The sequence below is a fragment of the Physeter macrocephalus genome, chromosome 16 (assembly GCF_002837175.3).
Source record: "Physeter macrocephalus isolate SW-GA chromosome 16, ASM283717v5, whole genome shotgun sequence".
NCBI classification, from domain to species: Eukaryota; Metazoa; Chordata; class Mammalia; order Artiodactyla; family Physeteridae; genus Physeter; species Physeter macrocephalus.
This window is the reverse complement of record NC_041229.1, coordinates 778,820-801,876: the sequence shown is the minus strand read 5'-3', so window position 1 is coordinate 801,876 and position 23,057 is coordinate 778,820. Positions and strand designations below refer to the sequence as shown.

General features: G+C 63.1%; 1 protein-coding gene and 1 long non-coding RNA gene across 16 annotated transcripts in view; one reads left to right on the top strand and one right to left on the bottom strand.

The window, feature by feature from the left end:
- IGSF9B (immunoglobulin superfamily member 9B) overlaps positions 1-22,223 on the bottom strand; it is a 61,640-nt gene extending 39,417 nt beyond the window's left edge. For 13 of the 15 annotated variants that reach the window (XR_003683511.1, XR_003683509.1, XR_003683510.2 and 10 more), the window contains exons 1-11: positions 21,968-22,223; positions 12,552-12,749; positions 10,955-11,101; positions 6,061-6,212; positions 5,694-5,811; positions 4,459-4,600; positions 4,044-4,189; positions 1,763-1,905; positions 1,345-1,488; positions 1,144-1,260; positions 752-902 (exon numbers count right to left, since the gene is read on the bottom strand). Coding sequence is in view for 11 of the 15 variants with exons in the window: in XM_028500888.2 (XP_028356689.1) it covers positions 752-902; positions 1,144-1,260; positions 1,345-1,488; positions 1,763-1,905; positions 4,044-4,189; positions 4,459-4,600; positions 5,694-5,811; positions 6,061-6,212; positions 10,955-11,101; positions 12,552-12,749; positions 21,968-22,031 (1,522 nt within the window). In the remaining 4 variants the exon portion in view is untranslated. The remainder of the gene's footprint in view (positions 1-751; positions 903-1,143; positions 1,261-1,344; positions 1,489-1,762; positions 1,906-4,043; positions 4,190-4,458; positions 4,601-5,693; positions 5,812-6,060; positions 6,213-10,954; positions 11,102-12,551; positions 12,750-21,967) is intronic. The other 2 variants (XM_028500884.2, XM_028500885.2) reach the window with 1 other exon arrangement.
- On the top strand, positions 14,704-20,465 carry LOC129392868 (uncharacterized). The gene is made up of 3 exons (XR_008619561.1): positions 14,704-14,833; positions 15,029-15,179; positions 16,441-20,465. It is a non-coding gene; the product is annotated as an uncharacterized lncRNA (long non-coding RNA).
- Positions 22,224-23,057: the final 834 nt, after the last annotated feature.

Below are 23,057 nucleotides of genomic sequence, written 5' to 3'. Positions count from 1 at the left end.
GAGCCGGGCTGTGACCTCGTGCACCTGGCGAAAGCGGTGCCCCGGGGGAGAGATGGGGACAAGGACGCTCCGAGGAGCTGCGCCCAGCCCTGCCGGGTCATGGGGCTGGAGGAGGAAAACCGTCCAGCAGGCAGGCTTGTCCTTCCAGCAGGAGATGCATGAGCATCAGGAATAAGGGCCGGAGGGAAACCAGCCCCGGTCATCAGCCCCGACCAGGCCTGCGCTCATCTGCAGAGCATGCAAGCGCTGCCGACGGCCACAGGCAAAGCCCAAAGCCCCCGTCCCACACAGCTCTCTGGCCTGAGACCCAAACGCCAACGTGAGAGCCGCCCACCAGCCCGGCACGGCAGTCAACACCTCCGGCAGGAGCCTGAGTCCTGGGCCCACCACGCAGTGCAGTAACGCCAGGCAGGGTGTCCCACCCAGACCAGCCTCGGTCTCAACGAGCGAGCGTCGGGGGAACACCAGCTCCCACGTCACACACGTGTGTGATGAGGCGCCACTAGGTACTGAGCCTAAAGCTGGTGGTAAACACTCAAAAAGCACTGGCTGTTGTTACGACTGCGGCTGTCTGTCCCCAGAAGAGCAGGGAAAACGTCCAGGCCGAGGTCCTGGGGACGAGGTCTCGGGCAGAGGAAGTGGGCACACGTGCCCGGAGCCCCAAGTAAGGGGACACGTGTGCCAGGCCCAGCCAGACCTGGGAGCAGAGAGCCCCGCACCCAGAGCCCGGCCCGGCTTCCCACAGCCGTACCGATGACAGTCAGGTGGGTGCTGGCAGTGACGCTGGTGACCACATTGGTGGCGATGCACTCCCACTCCCCGTGGTCCGCCTTACTCAGGGCGCGGAACTGCAGGCTCCCGCTGGGCAGGGCATTGTGCTTGCTTCTGCTGGGCTTCCCTACCTTGGCCAAACACGGGGCGGGGAGGAGGGCGGGAGGAGGGCCGGGGAAGAAGAGAAGCCACGCACACTCAGGGGCCCAGGAGGGACAGGGGCGGCACCGGGCCCCAGCCCGCAGCCCTCCCTGCCCCCACCGCCCGCACCAGGAGTCACCGTCGCTACTCGGCCCCCGCCCCATCGGAACAGTGCCATTCCCAGGCCATGCCCCTGCCGCGCTCCCCGGGAGCCCCGGAGCCCAGAGGTACCTTCCTCCACGTGATGACAGGGAAGGGGTCCCCAGCGGCGGCGCAGGGGATGAGCAGCTCCCGGCCGGCCTCTTGCCTGTACTCCCAGCCTGGTAGCACCGTAAAGTACGGGGGGTCCTAGGAGAGCACGGCGAGGCCGTGACGTCGGGCATTTCAGGCGCCCACCGCCCGCGTGGAGGCCGCCCGCAGCCCCGGCCTCACCTTCAGGACGAGCCTCGCGGGCGAAGACTGGCCCATGGTCCCCAGGGTGTTGTAAGGCACACAGGTGTAAGTGCCAAGAGCCTCCTCTGTGGCCTCCTCGATTCGGATGGAGCCGTCCTCCATCAGGGTCCAGCCCAGGTTCTGCTGGGGCACAGACAGCGCAGGGGAGCTGGGGTCAGGAGCCGGTGCTCGGCCCAGGCCCCTCAGCGGACCCGAGCTGCTCCTCCGTGCGCGGGCCGGGTGGGGCTACTCGCGATGCGAGAACGGCCAGGCCCTGCTGGACTCGGCCCACGGGAAACAGGTCTTCGCTCTCCCAAAATCCTGGGGGGCGGGGAGGGGCCCTGGCGGGAACCAGATCCCCGGAGGTAGCACCTCAGGGCCGGGGGCCTCCCGCGACCGGCACACGGCCCTCCGGCACCTTCTCAACCTGCAGGGGGCGGCCGTCCTTGTTCCACTTGACCACGGTGGCCGGTGGCTCTGCGTCCACGGGGCAGCGGATGTAGCCGTGAATTCCCACAGGCACATAGATCACGGGGGGCATGTTGAGGACGCGGGCTGGGTCTGCAGGGCCGGGGTTGTGGGGAGGGAAGCAGAGGTGAGAAGGCGGCGGGCGGGGGGTGGGGAGCGAGCCACCCCGCAGCCCAGGGCCCCCCACTCGGCGCAGTGCCAGGTGTCGGCCTAGCGGGGGCCACGAGATGGCAAAGCCCACCCCCCAGGCTGACCGCCCAGAGGCCACAGCCACCGTCCTGTCTGTCCAGCCCTGCATCCTTAAGAACACCCGTCTGAACGCACGGAGGCACCGCCGCTCCCGCCCGCCTGCAGCTCCCCGCAAACACCTCCGCCCAGAGACTCAACAGCCACCGGGACTCAGAAGATAGCAGCGTCCCTCCCAAGTCTCTGCAGGACCCCAAGCCCTTCCTCGCCCCATATCCTCCGCGGCTGGCGACCAGGGGCGGAACCACAAGGCTGCTTTTCTGCTCTGCCTCGGTTTCCCCTCTGTGCAGGTGGGGTGCAGAGTCAGCCATGGAGCCGCTGGAAGTTTCTCGGGAGAGAAGCAGCAGCCCTGTGACGTGGGTGAGTCATCCCCTCCGAGGCTCCCCGGGTTCCCCCTGAGGGCCGTGGAAGAGAAGGATCCAGAACTCCCCGGGAGGCGGTGGAGATAAATGGGCGGCTCTGTTAGCGTCTGGAGCCCTTCAGAGCAGACATTACATAAATACCAGGCCGAAATATATATTTAGACATAGCTTCCTACTTTTGTAGGGTAGATTTTTTTTTTTCTCTTCCAAGGTTTTCAGAGGGTTTATGAATGGGAAATACTCTGAACACTGCTTTTTAGCAGAAATAAAGATCCCTGTCTCACCCACCTGAAAATCTCACCCCCCAGGTTCTCTCTGAAGGCAGGAAAGAGGTAAAAAACGGCAAGTGGGAGTGGGTGATAGTGCCAGAGGGAGACAGGGAAACGTTTCCCTCAGCAGACACGGCCACAGCCTGGAGGATGGGAGCCTTGGTCCTGGTGGATCATCGTCCTTTGGAGACCACCCCTGCTGGCCCTCTCCCTCCACCATTGCCCCCTCCGTGCCCGGGTGACACAGGCAGAGGGGTTCTGCTCCACAAGGAGCCTGCCCTGCCCTTGGCAACTTCACAGCCTGGGCACACAGTAAGTAACTTATCAAAGCTTTTTCTCTTCTGGGTGGGACAGGCCTGGGGTTCAGGGTCACACAGCCTTCCTCGGGCCTCACAGCTCTTAAGAACTCGGGACTCAAGACAGCAGCTGAGAGTCGTCCTCGGCTGTGGACAGCGGAGAGGAGGCCTCTGCCTCCACCAGCAGCATCACTACGTGAGGGCGTGAGGTCGGGACTCGGGGGCCCACCACCAGGCCCATGCTCAGCCCGCCTCCCGGGGTCACCAGCTGTTCTAATGTCCTCAGCTCAGATGCCACCACTGGGCCACGCCTCTCCAGAGGGTCACACTCTCGCCCGCCCCTCCGTGCTGTGGGAGGGAGCGGTTCTTGCATTCGAGCCCTTGTGTGATGGAGAGCCTGTCACCTACCACGTCAAGAGGGGCCTTTATTGTCAAAGTGACGGAGCCATCCTCCAATCAGGAGGAAGAGATCAGCCCTCAGCACTCATCCTCTCCCCCACTCGAGACCAGCAAGCTGAATGCTGCTGCACAGAAGCCCTCGGTCGCCCCGGCCCAAGAGCAGCCCCTTCCCCTGGGTCTCGGGCAGCCCTGGAAGGCGCGGCAGGGAAGCCGCCAGGGGCCCAGTGCTGGGGAAGAGGATTAGTCTCCCCAGAGAGGATCTGTCCCCCTTGCCCGCCCAGCAGGGGAGCAGAGCGGCAGGAGAGCTGCCCCACTGGGTCTGAGCTACGTGCCCTCAAGATACTGAGAAAAAAACACCTAGTTCAAGGTGCGGACAGAGGAGCTAGCTGGCCAGCACCGGCACGAGGACAGTGTCCAGAAGGCCCGCCTGTCCGAGCCCAACCGGGGCGAGGCTGATGGAATGGACTAGTGGACACGGGCGGCCGTGCGGCCCGGAGAAGAGCCTGGCGGGGGCTCGATTCACCTCCGCTGACCAGCCCGGGTCAGGCCTCCTCCCGCGCTGTCCCGTCCCCGCCTCGGCCCCTCCTCCACCCACATTGCCTCCACGCAGCCCTCCAGCCCCCCGTGTGGCCGGCGTGTCCTGAGCCTGCCCCACTCACACTGCACGGTCAGGTACGCTGAGGCTGAGGGCGAGCGTCCCAGGCTGTTGCTGGGGACGCAGGTATACTTCCCCGCGTCCTCAGGCTTCACCCTGAAGATAATCAGGGTCCCGTCGATCAGGATCCGCACCCTCAGCTTCAGATCGCTGCAGGGACACAGAACACAGGACACGATGGTGGCGGGGGGCGGGGCAGGCGTCTTCCATTCAACGCTGGGACAACTTGCCAGCGGGTCCTCCACATGGCTGAGGAGGGGGACAGGCGCGCTCTGCACACACACTGGCCTCAGCATGAGGGACACACGGACCGGATGCCCCCAACCCCCTCCAGCTCCCAGAGCCCAAGGGCAGCCCCTGCTTGGAAGCTTCACCCCGGGGGGGCCTGGCTGGGCCCCAAGGGAAGGGCAGGCACTCACTTCTGGAAGTAGACATTCTCGTCCTGCCAGTACCAGGTGTAGGTAAGGTTGCCGGGATAGGCCTCTGCCCGGCAGGTGAGCAGAGCATCCTGGGATATGTTGACAGTGATGTTCTCGGGAGGGGAGACGATGAAGGGAGGCCCTGGGGGGACAGAAACAAGCATGACCTCTCCTGGCGGGGCGGGGGGGACCACAGCGCTGGGCTCCCAGGAGGCTCCGACCCTCAGGAAGGGGCACCCCAAGCCCTGGGAGGGACAGCGGGGGAGGCACTGGTCCAGGAGCTGGCAGCACAACCAAGCAGTTGTCATGGAGACGCATCCAGCTGCTGCCTGTGCTCAGGTTCTTCCTCCCCCTGCAGGTGCCAGGGATGCAAGGGGTCCGGAGGTGTGGCGTGTGCTCCCAGCCCGCTGGAGACGCCCGCCCCATGCACAGACCCTCTGTAAACCCGGCTTCCGGCTTCCGAGCAGCCAGCTAACCCCTATGCAGGCACGCACACACGCACGCCCACACACACACACACACACACACACACACTCATATACACACACGCACACGGCCCTCCCTGCCCCTCCTTCTCTGCAGCGGAGCCCAGGGCAGCACACATGCAGGAAGGAGAAAGGAACAGCCTTGCCTCTGGAGGAGTAAGAGGCTGTGGGCGGACCAGATAGGGGTGGCGAGGCGGGTCGGGGAAGGGGAGGAGAGGGGTGGAGCTCCAGCAGCCCCGGTGGTGCGCGCCTTCCAGACAGGCCCGAGTCACGGAAGCAGCGCGCAGCCACCACCCCAGCCCCTTGAGCAGGACGGAGGCCGCCCCCTCTGGGGGCTTCGGGGCCCCAGGCAAGGCAGACTGGCATCTCAGGTGCTGACCCCACAGACGCCAGCCCCACCAAATGCCCTCCGTGTTATTTAACCCTCTGGGCCTGGACAGAATTCCTATCTTTGTTTACTGATGCCATCATCCGAGGGTGGAGGCCTGAGGGAGGGCTCCTCCCCCGGAGAAGGAGGAGCCCAGCGGGAAGCCTTCCGGACATTCAGAGAAAGCAGAAACCCACTCGGCATGGCGCCTCCCGCCACCTCACGAGAGGGCTGCCGCAGGCCACCGAGGAGCCCCATGATATGGAGAGGAGCTCCCACCACCCCCAGCTGAGCCACCCACGCCCTGGGAAGAACCCCCCAAGCTCAGTGGAGCCGGAACTCCCTGCCAGAGGCCCAGGGCGTAGAGGCCAGATCGCCCTCACCTTGGACGAGCAGGTGGGTGGTGTGGATGGCCTCCCCCTGGATGCTGTAGGCGCGACAGGTGTAGGCACCTCTGTCCTCCCGACTGACCGACATCACGGTCAGGCTGCCGTCACTCACCTAGGGCCGGAGAGAGTCAGGCTCAGCTCCCAGCCCTGGGCCCGCCAACTCCATCCCAGGTGGAAGTGGCCTGGGGCCCATGCACCTGGGGACACGGAAGCAGGCTTCTCCCTCGGAGGACACGGGTGCCAGCCGCTCCGCCGGCCGCCTCCAGCCCCACCTGCGCCCCCGCAAGCGTGAACCGTCACGGGGACGGAAGCGCAGGGCAAGGAGGACTGGGTGCAGCGGCCGCGGCAGACCCACACTCACCTGGTACTTGCCACTGGCGCCTAGCAGCATCCCCTCCTTCAGCCAGGTGACAATGGGCTTAGGGTTCCCAAAAGCTGTGCAGGTCATGGTGACACTGCTGCCCTCCTTGGCCTCGATGTACTGGGGGGGTGTTTCTGTAAAGGTGGGAGGAGCTGCAAGAGACCCAAGGCGCGGGGTGGGGTCAGCCAGCGGCCCTGCACACAGCGAGGGCCCCGCACTGGGCCACCCCACGAGGCCGGCGCCCTCCAGGAGGTGGGAGGTGACACAGGTGACAGGCCCTGCCTTGTGGGGGGGCCCCGGAACTCAGAGTCAGTGTGGCTGAACCCCAAGTCTACACTTTCCCCATTGCATACACCTAATTCCCAATAAAGGACTGTTTGTCCAGCCCCCACAGGGAGGCCCCCCACGCTCAGCACCAGGGATGCGGCAGTAAACGAGGCACCTGTCACCCCACGATCATCCAGACACCCCTCCTTCTGTAACCCCAGCCCAGCCAGGCCCACGGTTCTGGGACATTTGCCGTCTGAGCCCTGTCAGGCCTAGTGCGGATCACAAGCCAGGTGACAAAGAATCGCCCAGGCTCTGCAGCGACAATGCCCCACCTTCCCCGCAGCTGCCCTGGGGACCAGGCAGACAGCCCAGTCCACGGGTTGCTCGCTTCCGAATTCTCGACGACTGTGCCAGACTGTCCCCCAGCACCTGCCTCGGAGTTCTGACTAAAATCCCATCCGGCACGAACAACACACTCTGTCTCACCTGTCTGAGCTGCCTATAGAAGCCACCTGCCCAACTCCCCGGACGATCATTCGGGGTCTTCTGGAGTGGGGGCGCTGCTGACACCAGCCTAGGGTCCACGGCACCGGGCTCACAGCTCCAAGTTCAAGTCCAGCCGACACTGGCTCTGTAACCCTGGCCTCAGCGGCTCTGGGCTCTACCTAAGACCCCACCCTCCACACCAGTGGCAGGAATTAGAGGGGTAAAGTCCGTGAAAGGAGCTGGTAAAACGTAAACATGTGAAATGGTGGTCATTCTGTCATCACTGTCATCGCTGTCGGCCGCCCAGCGGGAGCCGCCCAGGGCTCCTGAGGCCCCGACGAGAAGCTGTGACCGGGGTCTCCTCGGAGGCTGCCCTGCCCCAGGCCCAGGACACGCTGGGGGTCGCGGCCACCCACCACCTGCCATCAGCCTCACCTCCCGTTGCACACCCCTCAACTCTGCTCCGACACAACAGCCTTCCCATCTTCCTACACGTGCCGAGGACTTCCATTCCTGGGGGCTTTGCGTTCGCCATCCCCCCTCCTGGGCTGTACCCACATCTCACCCTTTCGGTGCCTGCCCGCCTTTGCTAAAATGCCACCTCTGCCTCACCGGGTCAGCCGGTCTAGGAAGGCACCTGCTGCATTCCTGTCTCCTCAGACTGTTTAAAGCACTTACGACCAAGTCTCCTGAGAGCAGAGATTTCCAAGAATCCCACTACGTGCCCGGCTTTTAGCGCAGTTCCTGGCACGTAGTAGAGTCTCAGCAAACACTGGTTGAACAGACGCATGAATGCAATGAAAGAGCCACACGCGTGCACGCATGCGCACACGTGCACACAAGAGACCAACACAAATGCAAACTCAAAACCGAAGACAAGACCATGGCGAGACGGCTTTCTTCGACGATCTCCCCACCCCTCCGCTGAGTGTGGCCACAAAGGGGGCACAGGAGTGAGGGCTGGGTGACCAGGAAGCAGGCTTCATCACGCACGACACATCCTTGAGAAAGTCCGCCCTCACCCAACGTCTAATACACCAAAAGTGATGGTAAAAAACTCATTCCAAGTCCTTGCACAGGGAACCTGGCATCCGAACCCCAGGCCCCTCCTGGCCCGGCCGTGCGCTCACCCCAGCAGAGCCCTCCCGCCACGCCTGCCCTTGAACTCCAGCTCACGCAGCCGTGGCCTCTGTTACCTCTGTGTCACGCATAAAGAAAAGATAATATGGTAAATTACATCCTGAAGTGACAAATTAATTACTAATTACATAATTACTTTACTATTTGGGTGCTAATCAGGAGAGCACTTTGAACAATTTCGAGTTTTCCGGAAAATAATGGTTTGACTCCTGATTATTTACTGGGTTAGGTGTGAGCGTACCAGCTGCATTTCTAGGCTTAATTCTTTTTTACAAATGCCCTATAATTAATCGTGCATGTTAGAAATAGGCTGGTCTCTCCTCCAAGCAATTCATCAACCTAAAGCAAGGTTTGACTCTGGCTTTCCAGGTATTTTATATGCAATAAAGAAATAATTGGGTTTGTTTCCTCCCAACTGGTCTTCGAGAAAACACAGAAGGAGAATGAGACAATCTGTGATTCTAATTTTTCATTTTCCAAAGGTGATCCCAGTCAGAAATGCCTGACGTTAAATATTCTAGTTTGGAAGAAACGGAATGTTGGTGCTCCAAACTCCTTCCTCGATAATGGAAGTATTTACGCGGGAAGTACCCTCAGAATGCAGGAGGACGAAAGGGTGAGATCGCTCACCTTGGGAGGTGCCTGTGGTGTCCACCCTTTGAGAGGGAGGCCCCTGGTGAGGGAAAGCATCCGATGATGAGCCCCGGTGCTAAAGCCTGACCCTTCCTGACGAACAACCTGCCAGGTTGCCTAAATGCGCCGGCTCTCCTTCCTCTAGGCCTCCAGGCATACTGTTCCCTCTGCCTTGGAACACCCTTCCCGCCTCCTGCCCCCACAGCTGACAGCCTCCTCCTCCCCGAAGGATCTCTGCCCAGGGCTCCTTGCCTCAGAGAAGCCCTCCACCCCTCACGTTCCCAAAGCCCATACTGCAATTCTCTCTGGACATGACTGCCTCTTGACATGTCCTTCAGAGCTGGGTCTGGGTCACTCCAACTGCGTTTCCCCATAGCCTGCCAAGTGGATGTTCAGAAATGTGCGCTGAATGGGTGATCATGGGTGTATTCCCAAGGGCTCTCCGACCACCACAGGCCACCTCTCCCAGCCTGAGGCGCCTCCTGTGCTACCCGACTTCATCTTTTTCTCCCTTAAGGAGGAGGATAACCAGCATCCTGCACACAAGGACCCCGCGCAGCCAACCTTCCAGTCGCGGTGCCAGACATCTTCACCCACAGCGTTTCCCTTGATCTTCACAACAGCCCAACAAACAGGCTCTGTTCTTGGAAACACAAAAGGGAAGCTCAGAGAAGTGATATGGGTGCCAGGGATCAGACAGCTAACGCGGTGGGTTCGTGAAATAAGCCGACTCTCATCGGGCCGCGTTCCGTGCCGGTCCATCCGAGCAATGAGGAATTCCCAGCCATGAACTCCCCCTGGTGCAGACGGAGCCCGAGCTCTGACACACGACTCCAGACGAAGCTCTGCGTCCCGGCTCGGAGTGTCTGCGCATGCCTGCTTCTCTGCTCGCTGGACCGGACCCAGCAGTGATGTGAGGGGAGGAGCTGGGGCTGCAGGAGGCGTCGGCCCGCCTCGGGAAAGGGCACGAGAAAGCAAGCAGCGTGGGGCTCTTGGCTCGGTGCTCGTCAGTGACGCTGTCAGCAGCAGGTTTACCTTCCTAATTATGTTTTGCTTGGGCTAATATTAAGCCGAGTTTTCATTCTGGGCACACAACAGCTGTCATCGAAAAGGGATGACTCAAAAACTCGCGGGTGGTGGGGACAGCCCAACCAAGATTTAAAATTAGCCTCCAATCGGTCTCTGGGGACTGACCAGCAGGAGCTGCCTGCATCCAGGGGCTCAGGCAGCCCGGACCACTGACCCAGGGCCACCGTCCCTAAGTTTGCTTTCCAGAGACCAGTGCTCTGGCTAAAATACTCTGTTCTTCCAGGGCCCTGGATGGGTTTTCAAGGCGGAAGGAGCATGGCCTGACCCGACCCCACGAGGCAGGGACCCTCGAGGCTCACAGAAACTTGCAACCCAGGCAAGCGCCCACTGCTCTCTCCCGACCGCGGCACCCAGGGTCACAGACATCACACCCAGAAAGACACAAGCAGTGGTGGGCGCGTCCAAAGCACACGCACTGTTGACACCTCAATAACCAGCGCAGCGTCTGCAACACGCGGCGGCTGAACACGTCGGCTCATAAACTGAAGCAAGAGTAACTTATGGTCAGAAAAACAAATCAAAGCAAAAACCCTGCTCCCCTCCACCGTGGGGACCACCTCTCCTTCCACTTTCTCCCGGTCCCGGCGCCCCCTGGCTCCTCCGGAATGTCCCCTCCCAAGGGAGGGCTCCCAAGGGCACAGGGGACCCTCGGTCCAGGGAAACCCCGGCCCCCTGGGAAGCACGGCACAGCACGAGGCCTGTGGCGCTAAGTACCCGCGGGCATCAGAAGGCTACCCTCCGGACCGGGAGCAGCAGGATCCCCGCCCGGCCCTGGGTTTGCTCTGCTGCTGCCAATCATCCAGCGTAGAGACTGGCGCCGAACGGTTACTGAGGCGAATGGACGAAAGGAAGGCTGTAACGGGGAGATGCCCGGAGAGGGTCTTCCTGCGGCTGCTCCCGAGTCCGCCCCGCAGATCCTCAACCCTACCGGTTTCGCAGGCCGGTTTCCACCTCCCTGCGCTGGGCTCTGACGACCCCGCCCGCGGCAAACGGGTGCCAGGAGCTGCCAGGCCTCTGCACCCACGGCCCCCAGGGGGTCCATGACGAGCAAGGGGCCTGAGGACCCCAAACCGGGGGCGTGGAGAGGAGGCGCACACGCACGCACCACATACGCAGGCTCTCACGCAGGCACGCACGCACGCTCACACGCCTGCGCGCACGCTCACGCAAGCACGCACCACGCACGTCTACCCGCTCACTCGCACGCACGCACACACTCACATGCCTGCACGCAGGCACGCACCAAGCACCGGCCCACGTGCGCGCACTCACGCACCGTGGATGGTGAGGTGCACCCAGCTGCCGTTGTAGAAGGTGTCGTATTGCTGGTCCAGCAGGAGCACCTTGCACTCGTACCAGCCCTGGTCCTCGGCGCGCACCTGCTCCAGCCGCAGGGACGCCTTGTCGTGGAGGCTCGCGCGGCCTGTGAAGAGGGGACAAAGTGGGTCAGGGCCGCGCAGAGCACCCTTGTGACCCCAGCCCGCCGCCAGGCAGGCCCAGAGTAGGGCGGCCCCGAGAGCCCCAGCCTCGCTGCCCACCAGCTGCACCGAGAAAGCCTGAGTTCCCTACAACTTCCTGTTCTCTTGGGGCCAAGGAAAGCCAGAAGGGATACGGAGCTGGCGGGAAGGGGGCCAGAGAGCCCAGAAGAAGAGGAGCGGGACACCGCCCCAGCAGGTCCCCGTGGCTGCCACGCCCAGCACCCTGTCTGCCCAGCACTCCTATGGGGGGCAGAGGAGAGGCCGCTGGGGACAGGGTGCCGGCGTCCCCTTCTAGTCCTGTCGCGGAGGCCAGAGAGCAGAGCGTTCATCCAGCCAGAGCCCAGGTTCCGAGCTTGGCCGCAGGGCCTGTAGCCCGAGAATGAGGAGCGGCTGGCAGGCGAGCAAAGACCCGAGCCACCCTCCCTAACTCCGTTCCCTTCCCCAGAGCAGCCCTCGGGGTCCCCCCCTCCGCTCACTCTCCACTCAGGCCTACTCCTCGCCCCAGTGTCACGACCTCCTGTGCTTTCCTCGTCTCCTCGGTAATGGCAATCTGCCTACAAACCAGACAGTCAAAACCAACCAGGGCCAGAGAGACATAGACACAGGAGGAGGGAGAGGAACAGAGAAAAATAGAAGCTGAGAAAAATGCAATGCAGACCTCAGAAATCAGAGGTAAAGGTAAAAGCTGTGTCCCATCAGTTTCCTCTCTTCCTTTAAACCCCAACACACGCGCATGCGTACATACACTCAGACATGCACGCACACACACACACACGCCCACATGCAACCCTCGCACAGGCACACACGCCCCTCACTCACACCGCCCCACACCCTCCTCCCTGGTGGGCAGGCCCTGACAGTGACTCAGTGAGGCCACCGCTGGCAGGAGTCATTGCAGAGCAAGACAGCACTAGGGCCAGGAGGAGGGAGGAGGGAGGCCGGAGGATGAGGCAGCGAGTAGAGCAGGCGCCCAGACACGTCCTCACACTCAGGACAGGAAGAGGCCCCAACTTCAGAGCCAGAGGGAGGGAGTGGGCAAAGCCAGACAGAGCAAACCCCGCGGCCGCCATGGCTCTGACGCAGCAGCTCCTGCCGAGCCAGCCGCCCTCCCCCCGGACTCCTCTCCCACACATCGGGCTCCTGGCCTCCCTTCTCCTCCTCCGGCCTCGGGCCCTGCGGCCCAGCGGGGCTGTGCAGGAAGCTCTGTGTCTGCCCCACCTCCGTGTCCCTCTCCTCACGCCACTTAATTAAAACCTACCAGAGTGCAAAGGATGGGAGGGCAGAGACAGCGACTGGAAAACAGAGATAAGAGGCCCGTCGGAAAAGACAAGAGGCCACGAGAGACAGGCAGGAGGGACGGTGTGGGGGCCCCGGAGCCAGGCGGGAAGGCCTTACCTGCATACTCAGGGTCCACATGGGGCGGGTAGTAGCCAAACTTGATGAAGATGGGGATGGGCACCCCGAACTTGAACCACTCGACGACATAGGGCGGGGGCTGCCCCGTCACCGGGTGGACCACGTCGCATCGCAGGACCACGCTCTCGCCGGCCCTCGCGGTCACAAACTCGGGCTCCTCTCGCAGGCCGTGGGCACCTATCGGGACAGCCACACGGGGACACAGGGAAGGAGGTGAAAGGAGATCCTGCCCGGGCCCCCAGAGGCCGCCCCTGCCCTGCCAACCCCAAAGAGTGGAGCCCGGCCGCGCCCTCCCCCATGACACCCCCGCCAGCTCTGAGGAGCGTGGCCACTGAGAAGGTGGAGGGGCCTTGGCCCCTCTGTGGACACCGTGTCCCGGGCGCTGCAGCGGGTGAACATGGGACGTCTTCCTGCACCAGGACGCTTCCCACTGGAGCCTGGCAGGAGCTGCAGAGCCAGCCGTCCTCCCACGCCCCGCCCCCAGCTCAGCCTGATGTTCACAGCACAAAACAAGAGTGCTCCATGCAGGAGCGGGGAATCCCTAACAGGCTGAGCAGAGGCTGCTCATGGCATCACCAGAGGGAAAACCCCGGGGGCCGGAGCTGGCCTTTCCGCCCCTCCTCCCTGTCCGCCTCGCGCGCCGCAGAGGAGGGAGCGGGAGGGGCCTCCAGGCCGCCAGTTTCCACGCCCCAAGCCTATCAGGCTGCGAAGCCCCACAGGCATCACCATTAAGACCGCAGGAGGCTAGGGACGCAGGAGGGGGACCCTGGGGCCGCTAACCTCAGCCAGCTAAGGGGAACATCCCCACCTCTGGCAGAGGACGAGGCGCACGGCTGGACAGGGCTCGGCCACCCTCCCGAAAGGGGCTGGAAGGGACGGGAGATGAGGCGGGAGAGGCTCCCCAGCAGCCCCACCCCCAGCCACAGAGAGAAGCGGTTAACCCAGGCTCCGCCCCGAGGCCTGCAACCCCACCTCCAGCCCAAAGGCACCTTGTCCAGCTCCCTTCCAAGTAAAAGAGGCCCCTTTCCGCTGCCTTCCCTCCAGTACCCAGCCCTTCCACGCCGCCCCTACCCTCCAGTCCCGGCTGGGCCCCTCCAGGCAGCACCAGGGACAGCAGCTGCTCCGCGGAGGCTCCCAGCCGGGGACGCCCAGGAGGGCAGCCCCCGTCCTCCGCGTGCCTCTGGGCCTGATTCTGACCACACCTCCCAGCCCTGGGGGCTCCTGCCCCGCTCCTCTCGTCCGTCTCTCCTTCGTGTCTCTGTGTCTTTCTGACTCTCGGTTTGGCTCTGGCTCCTCCTCCGACGTCTGTCTCGCTGTGTCTCTGTCACTTTCTCTCTAGCTCCCCGCTACATGGGTGATTCTGTCTACCTGCCTGTCTCTCCCCGCCTCCCCGTTTGTATGTCTCTGTCAGACGTGTGTGTGTGTGTGTTGGGGGAACTGTGGGGTTCCGTTCGCTTGTGCCGGGGAAGGGGTTTTGCTTTTCCACTGCCCGGTCTCCGTGGTGCGCTCTGCCTCCATCTCTCTGGGTCTGTGTCTCTGTCTGTCTCTCCTTTTCTCCCTCCCGCTCCAGCTCCCTCTCCTACTGCAAATTGCGGAAGGAGGAGGCAACCCTTCCAGAAGCTGATTGGCTACCGGTGACATCACTGTTTTCTAGAGAAAGAGCTAAGATCACAGAGTATTTTTGGAGCAGAGCAGAGTGTTGCCCTCACCTGCCTGAGGCCCCAGCCGGTTTCCCAACCCTCCCAGCCCTGCTTTAGGCAAAGTTTGAATTCCAGCCCCTCAGGGAAAGCGCAGCAGGCACCCCCCACCCCCACCCCAGGGGCACCAGGTGGGGACAGAGCCCGCCTCACAGCACCCGGGCACAAAGGCTGATCCTGGACCCTGCAGGGATGGGCAAGGAGCAGGCCGCCTGAGCAAGCAGGGAAAGCAGCGCGTGTGCACGCGTGTGTGCGTGTGTGTGCATGCACACGTGAGTGTGTAGACTTTGGAGGAGAAGAAGAGAGGAAATACAGGAACCAGGGTAAGAGGAGGGGGCTCCTCCCGGGGGCCGTCACCTGGGGGGCAGAGACCTCCACAGAAGGGGCTCCTTCCCAGGCTCTGGCCTGGACCCTGCAGGGAGACCCTGGGAGCAGGCCGCCGGAGCAGGCCGCCTGAGCAAGCAGGGAAAGCAGCGCGTGTGCACGCGTGTGTGCGTGTGTGTGCATGCACACGTGAGTGTGTAGACTTTGGAGGAGAAGAAGAGAGGAAATACAGGAACCAGGGTAAGAGGAGGGGGCTCCTCCCGGGGGCCGTCACCTGGGGGGCAGAGACCTCCACAGAAGGGGCTCCTTCCCAGGCTCTGGCCCCAGCGCCTGGGGCACGGGGCAGGGTCGCTTGCCCCCCTCCCACAGCGAAGGCTCTGGAGGCTCTGGCGGGGTGAGGGTCTGCACCTGGGCTGCCTCATTCTCACCGCGCAGCAGCGAGGCAGCCTCTTCCACACCGGCCCCAGCCAGCCTCGACTCAGGGCTACGCACCCACCCCACCAAGGCCCACCGGGGCCTCAGCCCCGCCTCCACGGTTCTTCCCGAGGACCCTTCCACCAGCGGCCGGCAGCTGGGAGAGGACACGGTGAGGCCAGCAGTGCAGAGACGGGGAGCAAAGCCAAAAGAGACCCGCTTCCCAGGAAGAAGGCCGGGGTGGGGGTGGGGGAGGCCCTGCCCCAGCTCCCACGCTCAGACCAGCCCTCCTGGCTTTCTGAGTCCTAAAATATTTATCAGCTTCCCTCATCTCCTCAACACACACCCACACACCCACACCCACACACACACACATACACACACACACAGCGTGTGCTCTCACTCCATCACCCACGAGCACTTCCCCCTCAGCCTGAGCCTTTCTGAGCCAAGCATGTCTAATAAAACATTTTCTCCAGAAAAGCTCACTGCAAAAAAAAAAAAGTAAACATTGCTGGCAGCAGAGACAGAAGAGGGGCTTGATGGAGGAGAGAGATGACCTCAACCCTAGGAGGACACGACCCAAGTCAAGGAGTGAAAGAGAGTCCAGGGGCAAGAATGGAGACAGATGGTCAGGGTGCGAACAGAGACAGAGAGAGACAGACAGAGAGAGCTCAGAGGCACACAGGACTCAGCCTAGGACACAGAGACACAGGCCTTCAGAGGACCCAGAGCCAGGAGGGGACAGAAGGGAGGCCGTCAGTCCAGGAGCAGCGGGCTGCTCACGGCTGGCTGGCTCAGAAAGGAGCAGGAAGGAGGGGGGAGGGGAAGACAGGGATGGGTGGTGACCTGAGGGGTAGGGCTGCAGGAGGGGGAGGCCCCAGACCCCTCCCCACCACAGAAGCCTGCAGCAGCCGAGGGACAAGGCCCCGAGCCTCAAAGGGACGCTGGTGACCCTGCAGGGGTGGGAGGTGTCTTGGATGCCCCACACCCCTTTCAGAGAAGGCAGGACACAGCTGTACCCCGAGGAGCAGAGCAAATTTGCATCTTGGGGACACACCCTGGTGGGCAGAGAGGGCAAAGGAGGACGCGGTGCCCCTGCGGTCTGGCTGACCTTTCCGAAAGCCCACTGGGGACAAACTTGCTGCTCTCTGGGCCAGGTGGTGCCCGGCGGGTAGCTGGGTCCAGGGCTGCCACTGGATCCGTCGTGAGCACAGGACCACGGGGCATCCAGGGCCTGGCACGCCCCCCACCAAGCTGGGGCTCTTCCACAGGTGGGGCTGAGGGAGGAGAGGTGCCAGGACCGGAAGGTCTGACTGCGGGGAGAGCCGGCCACCAGGCAAACCCGGCTTCCTCTAGGCTGCTCCGACATACCAGGCCCGTGCTGGGTCACAGCGCTGGCCGACAGGCGTACTACCATCTCTATTTCACAGGTGAGCAGGCTGGGGGCCCCCTGGCTGGCTCAGCCGCCCGCCGGGCAGCAGGTCGGAGCAGGTTCCAGCTGCCGTGTCTCCCCTTGGCCCCCGCTCACCTGGCCACAGGCCCAGAGACCAAGGACGAAGGCCCCTCCTGAACCCACCCAAGAAGCAGCCCCCTCCCCTCCGCTGAGTCAGGCCAGCGCCTCCACACCGCACACTCTGGACAGGTTCTCACAGCCAGAGCTCCGCAGCCCCGGACTCAAGCAGGACGGCGGGGTGCACCTGGGTCAGAAGGCAGCTGCCGGCACTGGGCTGAGCCCCCTCCACCTGGGACCCGGGAGCTCCGGCTGGGTGTGGCGGCGGCGCCAGCCTCCTCCTCTGTGAGTACAAGTCCTCAGGGAGCCTCCCCTCCCCCACCCACCCCCCCTCCCCCTCCCCCTCGGGCACCAGGCTCCCAAACCACAGGCCTGTTGTCTAATAATACCAGCGCCAGCCACCACCTCCATCTGCCAGCCTAAAAATAATCCCTGCTGAGTCCAAAAAAGGCACAGCCCCCAACAGTCCCCCAGTCCCTCCCTGATACGCCAGGGGGTTCCAGGAGATTCCAGGGAGCTTGTGATCGGGCTCCACCGGAACAGCACCCACCCCCTACCTGGGGGGTGGAGAGCCAGAGGCTTGCACGAGGAAAGCGGAGGACAGACATATCACCCAAAGCCAAGTGTGAGATGGAGGAACGGCCGTGTCCACGTCAGGCCGCATCCTGGTTGTCCTTCCCAGAAGGCAGGTGGGCCAGAGGGCACCAGGACAGCCGGCCTCGGGCCAGGACCTCCACCCACCCCTGGGCAGATCCTCGGAGAGGTCCCCACCTTCTGCGGTCTCCCCGGCGCTGTCCTCACGGCCCTTCGGCCCCCACTCCCCATCAAACTTTCAGGCCCCAAGTCAAAGGTCAGTTGAGCCCAGCCTGGCCCTGGCTGGGAACCTTCCCATTTTCTCTCGAGGCCCTGGGGGAGGGGCAGGATCTGCAGGCCCCCTCCTCCGTGGGCGCCTCTCCACCCTAACCCTCCTGACCCAGGCAGCAACGACGCTATTAGCCGCCTTAATTTGCTCTGGGCTAGATTGTATTCCCAAGAGCCTTTCCCCAGGAGCCACTGGCAGGAAGCAGTCAGCAATCCACCCTCCACTCTGCTCTTGCAGCGGCTCCTCCATGGACAGACCCAGCGACACCCACCCTGCCCGCCTGCCGGGCAGGTGCAGGCCTGGTCCAAGTGCCCGCGAGCCGAGGGAGCCCTCGGGTAAGGCACCGGGTGGACACAAGTAAGCGGGGGATCGAAGACCGCGTCTGCTCGTAGTGAAGCGTCAGCACTCCCTACTCAGAAGCCAGAAAACAGGACAGCGGCTCCCCTCGTATAGTGTGTGCAAGTTACCTGCCACAGCCTGTGGCCGGGCCTGGACCAGGAGGGAGCTCAGGGGCGGGGCGGGGTAGAGGGGCGGGCTGAGAGCAGCACCCAGTCCCCTCCCTTCCAGGAGGACAGGCAGGCTGGCTGAGACCTCGCTCACAGTCTGGCCCACGAGGAAGTGCTCTCCAAAACCTTCATGAAGGCCCCGACTCTGCTCACCAGTCTTCTGCTTATTCACGCAAGAACAGAAAAGCAGGAATATTCCTAAGAAAAATAGGTCAGCTGCCTCGGGCAGGCTGGGCTCACCCCCATGGGCAGGGCCAGGCTACAAGCTGCCTGTGCGCCCGGCTCCCCAGGCACCCAGCCCCTTCTGCACTCAGGAGTCTGGGCTACTGCGCAGCTGAGGCCAGAGCCCACCTTACAAGACAGACCCGTCTTCTGCGTCCCCGGGGCTCTGCCCGTGTGTGTCCCCACTGAGGCTTTCTCTCGGGGAGTTCAGGCATCCTTCGACCAGCCCCTGGGCTGAGCCTCCAACTTTGGGAGCTTCTGGGCTGCCCACACTCAGGTGTGGAGCAGGGGGCAGGGAAAGTCAGGCGTCTGCTCCAAGTCTAGCCTTACTGCCACCCCCGGCCGTCGACACACAGGCGGGAGCGATGCCCCACCTCGTTCCTAGAGACTCTGGGTCTCCTGTCTGCTGCATTCACGTGCACACGCAAACACACAGCTGCACACACAGCATGCACACACGCACATGCGCGCACACACACGCGCGCACGCGCGTGCAGTCACCTCCAGCAGCTTGCACCAGTGACAGCTCTTTCCACAATTCAGATCCACTCTCACACAAGCTGCTTTACCCATCCTCGGGCGCAGACAGGAGAGAGCTGCTCCCCGAGACCCGAGCCCAGCCTGAGGAGGCATGGGACGTGCAGGGGGACAGGGAGCCTTTCAGAGAGAAGAGAGTTCGTCCCTCTCGGGCCTCACCCCCTCGCGCCCAGGTCCGCCCTCACTCCCTCAGCGCAGCAAGGCTGTGGCAGCCAGGCCCGAGGAAGGGAGATCTGAGGGAGGAGAGCACAGGGCCAGGAGCCAGGACAGAGGGCAGCCAGAGCAAGGCTAGAGTTCAGCATCTCCCGGCCAGGCAGCATCTGCTCCTTGGGTAACCAGATCCCAGCTTTCTGTCTCAGAGCCTCAAACCTGAAACCACCGGCCCTGGGACCCGGCAGCTCCAGGTCCAGCACATGCCGATCTTGGGGCCCGCAGCTGAAAGCTGATTCTTCCCACACACCCCCTGCTCAGCTTCTCCTGAGTGCAGCCTGCCAGACACACCCCTGCCTCTAGCGTGTGTGCTGGGAACACACACACATGCCACTTGGCCACGTCCTGAGCCAAGTCCTGCTCAGCTGAGAGGCTGCCCGTGGGTCTCACTAGCAGCCTCCAGGCCTAAACCTCCTCCCTCCCACCTTTGCTGCCAAAGGGAGGGAGGAGGGTCAGGGCCAGGCCAGGAGTACAGGGCACTGGTCCAGCTACCAGCAGGATCTAAGTCAGAACCCACTTCATTTGGGGACACGAGTCATGCAGGATTTGTAGTCAACAGGAGGAGGCAGCCTTGGCGGTAAAGGCCCGGGTCCTCCCCCCAGGCTTGCTCAGCAAACGTCTGGGATGCAGACTCTAGTAGCCATCTTCCAGGCTCTTCTGCACACCCTCCCCAACCTCTCCACTGCCCTCCGGACACACGTGACTCAAGCCCATCCCTCCCTCTGTCCCAACCCGTTCGCCCCTCTGCTGGAGCAGCTCCTGCTCAGCCAAACCCTAAGGCTGGCACCGCAAAGTCCCTCCCCTCAGGAATCTCCCGGAAGTCACCTCTGCCAGTTGGAGAACAGCTGAGCTCACACAGCGGCATCTGAATGCTGGCAGTGTGCAGGCAGCAGCCTCACAGGCCCGTCTCCTGCCCCCGGAAGGCTGTGCGTGATGAGCTGCTTGCCTCCTGGGCTCCCTGCATCCTTCCCACAAGGCTCTGGCCACCGACAAAACTCCAGTTCTGCAGATCTTTCAAAGGATTCCCGAGCAGCCCTCCACATTTCCCCGGGCAAGGTCCGCCTGGGAAACCAAACTTGGTTCCCGACAGAGGCAGCATCTGAACTTTACCCCAAGGCATTCCCAGCTCCCAATGCCCTGAATGGCTCAAGGGAAAGAAACTGAGAGGGGGGCCTGGAAGCCCCAGACAGTGAAACTATCATCATCATTTACTTACTTACTTACTACAGAACGCTAATGTTCACAAAAACCCTACAGGCTCAAGCTGTTAACCCCCAGTGAGGCAAGTGACAATCAGAGAAGCGAAGCAACGTGTCCAAGGTCACAGGCCAGCAAATGGCCGAGCCGGACTTGAGTCCAGGCCCTGTGACTAGACCTAGGTCCTTCACCTCCACACACAGAGCCCCTTTGGCTAAAAGGATCCCCAAGACCCACAGGGGTGGCAGGCAGGGGTTCACGTCCAGCCACCTCAGACAGAAGAAGGCAAAAGCTTCATAACCAACAACCTTCAATCTGGGAAGTCCTTCCTTCTGTCTAGCCGCTTTGTGTGCTGCTGTAATAAAGCCCATTTGCCTTTCTTCTGTATTTAAACTTGCAAAAAGTCCATCCACCTCCCCTGAAGTCTCAGGCTTGGAGGCTATTTCAGAGCCTCCCTTCGGAGTCTCTTTTTTATTCAAAGATCCCAGCACATCCTTTTGTGCTTTCAGCCACAGTCCCATAGCAGGAACATACCAAAAACTGGAGGGGAGGAAGCTGCGGGTATCGGAAGACTACAAGGGAATGGGGGGGAGGGAGGGGGGCTGAGGCTGGAGACAGGTTCTCAAGCGCAGCTCGAACGACCTCACACCCCACTCCACGAGCTTCTGCGGTCACTCTGGCCTCAGTTTCCCCACCTGACAAAGGGAGAGTTTTAAAACCATCCAGGTCACACACCATTTAACAAAATCACCCTTCCCTTCGCCTTCCTCTGTTTGTATTCACACCCCCCCAAACAGCGCGGAGACCTATTCCATTCCAGAAACTTTCCCAAATCACTTCCCTTCCCCCTACACAGCCCCAGACACGGTGAGGAGAGGACGCTCCTGCGCGAGCGCGGCCGGACGCGGGGTAGCCCGCTGCGGGTCCTCCCTGCTCCCGCCCACTGCGGGCGGCTCTCCCCGGAAGCCATCCCTCCCGGCCCTAGGAACCTGTCCGCAGCCGGGTCGTGTCTGCGCGCTGAGCACCGTGAGCTCAGAGACCCGGCACCTCCAGGCTCCGCTCCTACCTCCATACAAGGGCCCAGAGCCGGGGTGTCACACAGAGGCGGGCAGGTGGCTCTGCCGCCTCCAGAGCACAAGCCCGCGCGCTCACGCGCGCATCACCCAACGCGCGGGCTTCCCTCTGGCCTCTTTCCAGCTCAGACCGGAAAAACGGAAAGAGGAAAACCTCCCTCCGCCCGGAGACGCGGCAGTGGAGACCCCCTTCCGCCGCCCTCGCCCCCGGCCAGCTGTGCCCGGCTACGGCGCGCTCCCGGGGAACTTTTGCCCGGCCAGTCTCAGGTGCGGCGGAGAGCGGGGCGCGGGCAGGGCCAGCCGAAGGCAGCCGCTCCTCGCAGCCGGCGAGGGACCCCGCGCGGAACCAACTCTTCTCCTCTTGCGGGGCTCCGTGCGCCCCGCCCTGCGAGGGGACCCGACCTCCAGCTGCCAAGACGTGTGGTCCGGAGAGACGCGAGCCGGAGCCAAGCCCCACAGCGGCTCTCCTGCGGACCGGTGGCCCTGCGCGGGGTCCAGCGTGCCGCAGCCGCCCGAGGACCCGCAAACTCCCCGGCGGCAGAGTTCAGAAAGCCGCCGCCTCCCCAGCGCTCGCGGCGGCGGCTGCGCCCGCGAAGGGCACCGGGCGCGGCACCAGCTGTGAAGCCCTGGGGCCAAGGGTGGCGAAGTGGACCGAAGCCCGAGGCGTCCTCTCCCGAGCGCCGGCAGCCCGGGCTCAGGCCCTTCCCGCTGGCCGCGGCCTCGGCCCCCGCCCTCCCCGCGGTGCTCGGAGCGCGCCCGCCGGGAGGGCGCGGGCTCGGCAGGAGGACGGGGCCGAGAGCGCCGGGAGGCGCAGGGGAGGGACGCTGCACTTCAACTCACCTTGAGCCGCAAGACCTCGGGCGCTGATCACACTTGCTATCAAAGTGGCCACATACCAAATCATAGTACTACCGCGCGCCAGCCAGGAGCCTCATCCTATCGCAAAGTGCCCCGCGCCGCCTACGCCCCGTGCCGGTGTTCCCGCGGCTCCTGCGGCTCTTGCAGCCCGGGCGGCCCGCTCCCCATCCCTCCGCGGCTCCGCTCGGCTCGGCGCGTAGCCTCCCGCCCGGCGCAGCGGCACCTGCACTAGAGCCGGAGCGGAGCGCAGCCAGCGCCGAGGAGAAGCCCGGCCGCACCAACCCAGGCCCGCCCCCGCCGTCCGCCCATTGGGCGCGGCTCGCAAGCCCGGAGCCCAATTGGCTGGGGCGCCTGCCCGTCGCGGCGAGGGGGGAGAGCCCATTCAAGGTGCGTTGACGTGTGGCCAGCCCAGAGCCGCAGAATCATGCGCATTGCCGGGGAGAAGGCGCTACCGCGTCTCCACTCGGTTCTGCTCCCTGCTCCCGCCGCCTGGCAAGTTTCTGGGGGAGGGAATGTGGCTGCCGGGTCGGCTAACGGGACCCTGGAGTCTCGGGTACCCTGCAGGTCTGAGGGGTCGGCGCCCCCGCCCACCTAGTGAACCCAGCATCCAGTTTCCATCCAGCAAAAAGGCGTCCCGGGAGGACGGTGCTGATTCAGTGATGGGGAAACCCGGGAACGGCGGCCTGGGGAAGCTGGGAACGTCCTTCGCCGGAGATCTTTTCAAAGGGGTCACGCGCTACCGCCACCACCCCCTTCCCTTCCACACACGGCCACTCTTTTCTCCCCAACGCACCCCCTCCCACCCAAACGTGAGATTGCGTTAAGCTCCATCCAGCCCGAAGACAGGGGGATGACTAAAATGACCTCTAAAAGTCGCTAGGATTTGGGGTGATTCATTGGCTCAGCTGCGGGAGAGTCACGGGCCCCGTCGGGAACACACGTGTGCACACTGCCACCCCCAGTGCGGGTCATAGTTGCTCATCACCACGAAATCTCGACTTTGAGCAGTGAAAGTGTTTGTTCTTCTTCTCCTAAAAAGGCTGTCTCCTCAAGCACAAGGTTCCTCCCCCCT